General features: G+C 37.9%; 2 protein-coding genes across 6 annotated transcripts; both read left to right on the top strand.

Moving 5' to 3' along the window:
• On the top strand, positions 1-1,459 carry LOC147318944 (cornifelin homolog). The gene is made up of 4 exons (XM_086311171.1): positions 1-141; positions 575-728; positions 811-947; positions 1,173-1,459. Exons 2-4 carry the CDS (start codon positions 617-619, stop codon positions 1,275-1,277), a joined length of 354 nt encoding a protein of 117 aa, XP_086167297.1. The 5' UTR covers positions 1-141; positions 575-616; the 3' UTR covers positions 1,278-1,459.
• A 141-nt stretch (positions 1,460-1,600) lies between these two features.
• Positions 1,601-8,759, top strand: oscp1b (organic solute carrier partner 1b). 5 transcript variants are annotated; one of them, XR_015131512.1, is made up of 11 exons: positions 1,601-2,092; positions 2,450-2,491; positions 3,127-3,281; positions 3,645-3,812; positions 4,310-4,390; positions 4,499-4,602; positions 5,040-5,168; positions 6,285-6,354; positions 6,450-6,612; positions 6,700-6,763; positions 7,698-7,766. XR_015131512.1 is itself a non-coding variant. In XM_086311163.1 (11 exons), the coding sequence occupies exons 1-11, from the start codon at positions 1,981-1,983 to the stop codon at positions 7,815-7,817; spliced, it is 1,125 nt and encodes a 374-aa protein (XP_086167289.1). In that variant the 5' UTR covers positions 1,601-1,980; the 3' UTR covers positions 7,818-8,759. The 5 variants fall into 5 exon arrangements, 4 of the variants coding, with proteins under 4 accessions (XP_086167289.1, XP_086167287.1, XP_086167288.1 ...); XM_086311163.1 differs by having other exon boundaries at positions 3,705-3,812; positions 6,450-6,589; positions 7,698-8,759; XM_086311161.1 differs by having other exon boundaries at positions 6,450-6,589; positions 7,698-8,759.
• The last annotated feature ends 1,880 nt before the right edge of the window (positions 8,760-10,639 follow it).

Below are 10,639 nucleotides of genomic sequence, written 5' to 3'. Positions count from 1 at the left end.
TCGCCACAGATCTTTGTCGTCCCCAGAAAGTGCAGGCTGTTGCCAAACCAGCGTTTCACAGCTCAAGCTCGTCACAATTTCCTGTGTGGTGTGCAACTTGTCATTTTGAGCAGGTGGAGCTCATACTCTCACACTCTTCTGGTAAGTGACACCATTTTTTCCTTTCGCAGCAGATAAACTTAAAAGTTAAATATTCTTAAATTAAACATAAAAATTATATTTGCAATTCGTGCGCATGTTATAGTTAAAAGTTGGCCTTTCCGTTATGGCTGCCTTGATACAAGATAACATGGGCTTTCATTTGTTCTTTGGGTTAAAAACCACATACATGACTCTCTTTCATACGATATTGTGAAAATAGTCCATGTTACACTAACGTATTCCTGCAACAATGTTTTATTTAGAAATATATATTTTACAGGGAAAGTCCAAAAAGTATTTTTTAAATCATAATTTGATTTACCTCAAATGACAGAGTAAACTGTTGCATGCTGTGTTGAGGAGGGTTTTCTGTAAATATGTGATGTTAATTAGTGTGCAAATATCTAATGCTCTCTAATATGTTTTTGACTAGGTACTTAAACCACAGAGCAAATAAACAGACCAAGTAATCCAAATGTCAAACCCAGTGGTCACCCATCAACCAGGTGCTGGCGGCTATGGGACTAATGTTCAAACAGGAGAGTGGAGCACAGGCTTGTGTGCCTGCTGCAGTGACTGTTTGGTCTGTAAGTACAAGGCACATCATTTGTGCATGCACACTTTGTTTTGTTCGTTTTAGACATTCATAAATGTACTCGTGTTGTTTAGGTGCCGTCGGTTGTTTTTGTCCACTGGCACTGAGCTGCTACACAGCAAATAAGTATGGTGAAAACTGCTGTTTGGGTTGCGTGCCTGGAGGCTTAACAGCCATGAGGACTCACATGAGATTAACCTATGGTATTCAGGTATGTTACCCATGCAACTCAATGCAGTTATTATAAAATCCAAACTTCAGAATACCGTACCTTATGCAATTAGTCTTTAGGTTGTAAGTATTGCACGTATGATAGTCTGTTTCAGTCTTGCTTTTATGAAAGACACAGATTTTGCAAACATGGGAAATTTTGTGCGTTTCCCACAATTGAGAAATCTGCAACATTTCTGTAATTTATGCAATCTTTTAACCACAGGGAACAATATGCAACGACGCCTTGATGATCTTCTTCTGTGGACATTGTGAAATGTGCAGGATGGCAAGAGAAATCCGCATCAGGAATGGAGAGATTTCACAGTAACAAGAGTTTTTCATGATGCTCAGCTATTGTGGAAGTAACTTGTTTACCCATGGAGCTTTCATGCAAACCAAAAAAAGCATTTAATGAAGTATGCATTTATGTGTGTATTAAATCTTTGGCCCTAACTTGCAAGAGCAATTTTGTATTATTGTAAATAAAGTGCATTTTCAACAGGCATCAAATTTTTTGAACAACTTTTTGAAATTTGATGGCTCACCTTATATCATTTATTTCTCAACGTAAGAGTTATGCAACTAAAAACGTCCAAGATAGCTTCTAGAAAAGATTGTTGGGTATTATCGTAAATCAGTTGTGAGCAGCTGAGTAAAAGGTTGATCTTCCTTATGAATTATAATATCGTTATAATTGTCATATAAGTCGAATTGTACTGGTTAGAATGCTTAGACTTGCCATGAAACCACTGGTTTGCATTATATTATATATAATTATATAATATGTATGACTACATGGTGAAAAATGGTCCATCTATCTCTAATCAGTGAGCTCCTAATTTACAACGCGGTTGTACCTCGTCTAATCCCGCCCCTTTCTTTTACGTATTTACTACATAGGGCTCTGATTGGCTCTTTATTTCGTGGCCTGGCAACCAGAAGCGGCTTTACCAAACAGACAGACCACCCACCAGCTAAAACATTCGAGCTAGCTGTTTTGTCTGGAAAGATTCAGCTGTTCAAATTCCATCATGTCTTCAAGGACTCTGCCGCTGCTTTTCATTAATCTCGGCGGGGAAATGTTGTACATCCTAGACCAGCGTCTCCGAGCTCAGAATATCCCTGCTGACAAAGCTAAGAAAGGTAGCTAGTTTAGCAGCTTTCCAGCTAGCAACACAATTGTTATCCTGTTCAGAAAAAATATTAATGTTAGACCGCAGTAAGTGCACATGTATGTTGTTCGTTTACTTGTTTCTGTATTGATGATGTCGGTGTCTCTGTCGAATCAGAAAGTCAAAATAAGACATGTCTTTTCGTAGGAGAGTGTGACTGGAAGCCCTGTAAAACAATTGTGTATTGTTGCCGCTCTGTCAGTTTAAAAGATATCACTGGTTTGTTGTAAAATGATATTAGATGATGTTAAGCATTAACCACCAGCACACGTGGCAGTCTTAAAATCAGCTGTTTACTTACGTACCATTTCCCTTTGGATTGATAAAGTTTCCACAATACCTGGCTGGATAGAGGCGGACAGAAAGAGAGGTATTATTACAAGATGCAATGAGGCGCTGATGCATTAGTAGCTCTTTTGCTCTGCTTTGGCTTAGCCTGAACCCATGCCATGCGTAAATAATGAATGAATAACGGATGAGCTGACAAACAATGTCCTGCTTCATTGGTTGTAACAACCTTTCTTATGTGTGTCTGTATTCCAAAACTCCAGTTTTCAAGCTTCCAAGGTGGCGTTCGCATACATATGCTGGACAAATTACTTCACTTCATGAACCAAAGTGAATTAGTCATATACCTTGAACCCCCAGTAAGTTAGCCACAAAATAATGTTACTTTCCCAAACTTGAGTGATCTAAAATGTAAGCACTTTTTAAGTAAACCCTAAAGGTTTAGTTAAGGTAAGTATTGCTCCTGCAATACTGGTAAAAAAAAAAAAAAAAGGCAAAACCTCCCCCCACCCTCCAAAAAAACATCTTTGGCTGTAGGATTTCTGATAAATAGGTCTGCTGCTTTGTTAGGGTCTTTGGGTTTCAGCTCTGGGTAAAATCGTTTTCGGCAATGTAGAGTGTAGAGCGCTAATCTGCCTGCTTCTGAGCTAATAGTATGGGAAGGGCATTTGTCTAACCTTAATTAACATTTTGTGCTTTAATTGCTTGTCTGAATAGTTATGAATGACATCATCACCACCATGTTTAACAAAAAGTTCCTGGAGGAGCTTTTTAAGCCACAGGAGCTTTATTCCAAGAAGGCCCTACGGACCGTGTTTGACAGGTTGGCCCACGCATCCATAATGAGACTCAATCAAGCTAGTATGGACAAGGTAAGACATCATGTATTCATATACAGCCTGTGTGTTTTTAATTTACTCTTGTGCTCCCAATATTTTGTTTGCATTTTTAATTACAAGCATTGACTTTCTATCCATGCACCAGTTACATTTCTTCAAAACCACACAGAGATGTTTTTATCACAGCCTTTTCATTATGCATATTGGATCTACATTAGATTTGCCTTCATGCCAATCAATATAAATCAAGTGTATAATGTAACATTTTTGTTGTGTTTAAGCATAAGGCACATTCATTTACATACTATGTCTCCCTCTACTGTTTATCACTCAACAACAGCATGCATTTTTCTGATGCCTAAGACAATGTGTTGATGAATGTGTCCCTGTTCATAGCTCTATGACTTGATGACCATGGCTTTTAAGTATCAGGTGCTTCTCTGTCCACGACCTAAGGACATCCTCCTTGTGTCCTTCAACCACATGGATGCAATCAAAGACTTTGTGAAAGATACTCCCAGCATTCTCAGCCAGGTTGATGAGACTTACCGACAGCTGATAGAGGTACTACATGTGGGACTTTGCTGTCTTCACATTTGTTACAAGAAAATATAGTCAGAAATATTTTATATTGCTTGTGGGGATTTTTTTTTCCTGCAGTTTGCAGCAAGATGTATATGGTTTTAAAAAAAGTAGCATGCAAAGAAGCTCCCCTTGGTTAACTACATAAAGATAAATGAAGAAGATAAGAAAAGCTCATGGGGGAAAGAAAATCAAGGACATTCTTAATAAGAGTGTAATCACGTGGCATATGAACTGGTTTAATACTCTTATACTGCAGCTGGTGATGTACTGAGAGTCACTACTTCTCCTCAGGCCTTCTCCTCCAAGACAAAACTCACCTCTTGTGTTAGAAATGACCAAGCAAGCTATGAAGGCCCACTTAAGACAAAGAAAGCCATCTAAGCTAGCGATTTCAATTCTGTGTTGCCAGTACCGCCAGCATAAATAAATGTTTTCATCAGTTTAGATTTTTTTTTAATACCAATATGTATTTTTAGATGTATACGCCTTTGTCCAGTGGTGAATTCCAGCTGATTAGACAAACTCTTCTTATCTTCTTTCAAGACATGCATATAAGGGTGAGTCATCATTTGTGACTTTTTATTATGAAGATGGTATAACTAATTTTTTCCTGCTTGTTCAGTTAATGTTTACTTTCTCTGTGTTTGTACCTTCTTCTATGGCAGGTATCTATTTTCCTCAAGGACAAAGTGCAGAATTCAAATGGCCGCTTTGTTCTTCCCACCAGTGGTCCTGTGCCCCATGGCACTCAAGTCCCTGGCTTGATAAGGTACCACAGTAAAGAGCTCTTATCCCTCAGACCCAGGCAGTCTGAAGTTTAAAGAATATTGTCAATGAGTAAGACTAAATAAGTGGCTTTGATAATATACTCTTTCTCTTTTCATTGAACTTTAATGTCTGCCGCTTTGTCTTGCATATTGTCTCTTTGCTATCTTACTTGGACACCGTAATCTGATTTTACGTAAGCTTATCTGTAGCTAATTGCATTACAGAGGTCTCGTTCAAGAAGTATTTGACTTCTAATTTTAGATACCGTGCATGTTTAGCTTGGATCAAAATTCTTAAGGATTTGCTGTGTGAAACATTTAAGCAGGAAATAAAGGCTCTTTATCATACTATGTACTAAATGCTTTCCTGTCTCTATTTCTCTCGTGTGTGTGCGTGCGTGCGTGCGTGCGTGCGTGTGTGTGTGTCATTTTTTTGTAGGATGTTCAGCTGTACAGGTGAGGAATTCACCAGGCTGAAGTTCAATAATGGAGGGAACTATACCACTGCACTCCGTGAAGGATCTTTTGACATCTTTGGTGATAGAGTCACAAAACTGGGCACAAACATGTACGATGCTGGAATCTTCCCTTATATAAACATGCCTTGTTGTTTTTATGCAGTTTTCATTTTTTGTGATAGTAAGCCAGGACGAGATGGATTTTAAGCACACAAAAGAGAAATTACCCGATTAACCTTTATAAAGGATAATGAAAGGAACTGCAAAAGCACCCTTGAGGTAGTGTATTGTGTTAAGGATCATTATCTTGTTGTGGACGGCATCTTTATTTTTCTTTTCTTTTTTTTTTTCTTTTTTACAATCAACTTTTTTCTTTCTTTTTTTTTTTTTTTTTTTTTTTTTAAACTAATACTGTGTTTAGTTTCCAGAATTTGCTTAAATTAATTAATTCTTCTTTCTACTAGTTGCACTGGCTACCACAAGAGCCTAAAACATATCAAATTCAACCTATCCTGCACAGCTGGAGAGGGGTGCATTTGATTAAAATCACCATCCTTTTATTCTACACATATACCTTTGCTGAATGTAGCTCTAAAAATGTCAGTCTGTAGTACTTGTTTCCACAATGCACAAGGTTTGGTTTAGGTGTTGATTTGCAAACGTCTGATGCTTAGTTTTGTGGTAAGGATACAGGAAATGTTTTCTTCTGATGGTGGTCACGTTTGCACAGCTGTTGCAGCACAACAGAACAGTTTAGCTTCGTGTTAAATCTTCCCGAAGGCCTTTTGCATTCAAACAACAGCTTTTTTTTTTTTTTTAGTAATCCTACAATTTCTCTCTGAAAGTTCTCTTAGTTTTCCAAACCCCACCCTCCGTTTTTGCTAATAATTGATGTGTTTCAGAATGATAGGCAGCTGCTTCCATTGCTTAAGCTGTGAATTGTTCATTAAAAGCTTAAGCAGTGAGTCACAGCTTTGAAAATTTCATCATCTGGCATTTCCTTGTGAAGTATGTGCACAAAGCCCTAAAAACCAAATTTTGGTCTGACACTAGTCAAAACTTAACAGAGCACAGATGTCTTGGTGTGCATTGTTTCCTTTTTCACTTTAAAATTGTACAAACCATTCTTACAATGTTGAAAGACTGTTTCATTGTCAGTGTTTGAACACCATTGTATGTTGACACGTTTTCTCCCTTTTTAAAAAAAAAACAAAACCCAAATGTAGGTACAGTGTAAGTCGCCCAGTGGAAACTCACATGTCTGGCACATCTAAAAATTCTGCTCAGCATACAAAGGTGAAAACTGACAATTTCAATAACGCACAAAACGATTATAAATGTAAAGCATACAACTTCACTTTTAAATTTAACACACCGTTGTGTGTCAACAGGTCAGCGCTGCTCCAAACCCTCTGGCCAAAGAGGAACTGAACCTGCTGGCCAGGTTAATGGGAGGGTTAGAAGTTCAGAAACCAGGAAACGCAGACACTGGCTTCCGAATTAGCCTCTTTGCTACTGACGAAGAAGAAGAGTGAGTGTCCATATGTATCAGATGTAATGATTTCATTACTATTCCAAATGTGAAAAATACTTTTTATTTTCTTTGAAACAATCAGAAGTAACACTGTGACTCTGTTACAGAGAGGCATTAATATCAAGACCCGATGAGCTTTCATATGGAGTCATAAACATCCAAGCAACCAAGGTAAATCTAAATTACCTTAAATCGCAGCCAACTTGTGTAGGAAAGCTGCATATCCAGCATTTTTTTTGTGTGTGTGTGTGTGTGTGTGTGTGTGTGTGTGTGTGTGTGTGTGTGTGTGTGTGTGTGTGTGTGTAATTGGCATATTTATTTACAGAAAAGCAATTTGTCATCAAAGGGCAAGGGTAGACTATAAAATTAAAAATCTCAGTATTGTTGTTCTTTTCAACACTATGAGAACTTTGTTGTTGTTGTCACTGCAGAAACTACACAACTGATTACATACCAGGAAAACTTACAAAATTACACTGGTATTTGTTATGCTTTAGACAATCTGCTTCCCTTTCCCTTCTATCTCTGATGGGGTGCTGCTCTTCTCCCACTTTAACCTCCATATATAAACATCTTGCTTTTCCAGTGAAATGAAACGTATCTGAAAACAGACCTTAGTTCTGAAAAATCTCAATGCATGATCAGGACTCTTCATGGAATTATTTGAATTATAGGACTCATTGTAACAGCCATGAGCACAGCTTTCATAGAGGTTCTAGACTGTTTATTAAAGTAGCATCCGTCAAACAGCAGGTGAAAAAGGATACATTTCAGATCCGAACAAATGCCCTATTGCTCGCCCCTTTGAACCAAGAAGCAAGAGAGGTAAACTTCAAAAAGACTGAATCAAGGCTTCTTATCTCTGACAGGGGGGGGTGGGGGAAATCCAGTCGAACCACTGATGGACTATTTGTTCCCGCCTCTGATAAAACCTTTATTGCACTGAGGGCTAAATGTTACTTATCTCAGTGTTGGGCTTAAGACTGTATAGTAATTGATTCAAGATGTGAGGCTTTGCCAGACCAACCAGATTTACTGTGATGAGGCTCAAATCCTTGTAATGGCCCATCCAACACTCTGATTGGTGCGTTTTATTGTCTTTCAGGACCAGCAAGCCAATGCAGAGTTGGCCAAGATCATGGGTGAATTTACAGAGTCAGGAGATCAGTCTCCCAGTGTCAGCAACAAAGGGGACGACCTTCTGGCCATGATGGACGGTTTGTGACATGGTCACAGTGACAGAAATGGCCAGGGATTGGGAACATTGCGTTGTCAACAGTCCGCACTACTAAAGACCAGTCTGCTTTCCATACCTGCAAATGCACTACAGCAGAATCGCATGCAGCCAGAAAAACTGCTTGCTCAAGTGCTTTTACAAAGCAGGTGTGAGCAGTTTTGTTGTCAGACGATCAGCTGCATATTTGCATTCAAGAACAAAGAATGTGTGGTGAGGCAAGCATTAAGCTGTAATAGTATGTTTGCTGTAAACACAAAGGTATTTCGGTTCAATGTACAGTTGGCTTATTGTATATTAGTTTATTGACCATGTGATAATAGCAAAACAAGTGTTTATACAGTGCAATATCTTGCAGCTTTTATTCTATTCTATGTAATATTCTTTAAATTATTTTAACAGTTGCAATGACCGAACAGTTTGAGTCAATTTTCAGACTGAGTCCACAGTTTGGTGGTTCTTTATTTCTAATTATTCCCCTTTTGAATTGTATCTTAATTTACACCATCCAGAGAAGAAGTTTGTGAATTCTTCTGTTCTAATGAACAAGTGACTACGTGATGAGAGAACTGGAGGAAACCCAAGTGCTCTTTTTCAGTGTGACATGAATTCTTTAGTCTTTATTTGGTAACAAATGTGTTTATCATACTGTTCTACCTTAAGAGTCTGAGGAGCAACTTGTAAGACATATTCCATTATCCTGTGATGTGTATGTAAAGTATAGAAATGTGCTTATAGAAATGAGTACATTGTTATAGTATAGCATAATGCAATATGACTGTGTAATATGTAAATATGTTTATTGCGTATACTTGATTTTCTATGTAGGCGAGTCCATATTGCTGCTTTTATTGAATGTGCAGTGTATTGTTTGGGGGGTTTGATTTTGGGGTTGTTTTTGTTTGTTTGTTTTTAAATAAAAAACAAATCTAATCTCTTGAACAGATTATTGTATTAAATGCATCACCAGTTTGGGTTCTGATGCAACAAAGTGTTAATACTGGCATGAACCTTGAAACAGCTTGTTGTAGTTAACACTTTCAAGCAGTAGGTGGCGCGATCTGACTTTGCAACACAGTTTGTATTAAGCAATGTATCACATGGGACTCCACTTAGTTAAAATCCTGCAAAAAAAAAAAAAAAAGTGATCACTGTGGAGGACTCAATGAAGTGCATTTTAAAAGTCAGAGCAATTAAGGCTTTGTATGCTTAAGCATTTACCAGCAAATTTGAAAACTACAATCACCATGCTTCAATATCTCCACAAAACTTCTCTTCTGCAGTACAAACACCTAATGAGAACTGCTACTGAAACAGTTGTCTCTTGTACGTGTTATGTCTGCAGTCAGACTGTGATTGTCTCACACTCACGCACACACACATCAAAATGGAGCATACCATGCAAGAAAAACATGCTGAGACACTTCTCCAGATTGATGTTGGGGAGGAGGATTCTGGTGAGGTCTTCCCAATAATCTTGGCAAAGGGGAGACAAGAAACACTGTATGCCCTAAGGATACAGCCTACTTCCAAAACAAACAGAAACTTAAGCTCATACCAGTCATCCTGCAAGACTCTTTATTAGAATCAGCCACCTGAATCAGCAGCACTTCAGAAGAAACAATGCTTCACCATAAAGCTTTGCAAACAAAAACTGCACTTCTTGTTCAATTGGTGCACGCAGTAATATAAAAAGGGGGGTGATTTTGAATTAATAATGTCCATGCAGCCTTGTCCTAAGCATGATAACAACAACCCTCTAACAGGTTTTCCCATAGACCCCATGTTTGAGTTATGATTCAGTTTCCTCTTTAAAAACTGTGGGCAGGACACTATAAAGCCACAGGGTGACATGCGTTTCATGTGGCTGGGGGTATATGCTCGGCTGAGTCAAGGCAGGAAGACTAGTGCAATTCAAATAAGGATCTGATATTTAGGTTGCCCTCTCTGTGTCTGTCACATCTTCCCACTGGTTTGAAACTGGTACACGTGGGTGGAATTTAAGGTCAAGGTAAGTCTAAATTGAGATAGGTGGGCTCTCCTAAATGCCACTGTCATTCAAGACTGTTTTTACTGAGTAAATGACTAAGACTTTTACTTTTGAGTGGGGTCTACTGGTTGGCTGTTGCTGAATAACATACAGAGAGCCCTTGTCAAGAAGACATTTCTCCAAATTGATCTAGAAGAGAGGGACCAGATATCGTAAATATGTTATGTATTTATCAGATGAAGATCTGAATGAATTCAGTGATACACAGTTTCACTGAGTCATATGGTTGACCTAAATTAAGTGTACTATGTAGGTCATTAAAGAGAATCTGCAAGGTAAAGCCTTATGAAGCAACAATTCAGAGATCTCCTTACGTAATTGTGCACGAAACAGTTAAATGAAAAGTAAAGTCAGTGAGTAAAGTTAAAGACTGCTGTGTTTAATGTAATATTATAAATTATACGGAATTCCCTTTAATGTTAGATTTAACAAATGCAAGTTGTTTAATGTAAAAGCTTCACCCCTATTAATCCCGCTTCATTGTGAGTACAATCTTGCTCAAATAAACAAAGGAAAAACCCATGATTTATCATATTATCTGTAATTAAGTTGCCAGCAAAACATGACATTGCAAACATCATCCTTCAGTATGATTTACAATAAGCCTCTTCAACTCTTATGTAATCATTTTCACTTTGCAACTTTTATGATGCAAAGATAATATTTTTTAAAATGCAAGAAAGAACGCTAATTAAATCTTAGACTGTCTGGCAGACAGTCTTGTAGCTAAACTTCTATTTGCATAGAATTTCATCATCACTCT

This window comes from Aulonocara sp. 'chitande type north' Nkhata Bay, linkage group LG11, assembly GCF_057382095.1.
Source record: "Aulonocara sp. 'chitande type north' Nkhata Bay isolate Kocher_YH1m ecotype deep benthic linkage group LG11, A_spYH_male_GT1.1, whole genome shotgun sequence".
Taxonomy (NCBI): domain Eukaryota; kingdom Metazoa; phylum Chordata; class Actinopteri; order Cichliformes; family Cichlidae; genus Aulonocara; species Aulonocara sp. 'chitande type north' Nkhata Bay.
This window is presented reverse-complemented; position numbering and strand designations above follow the sequence as displayed.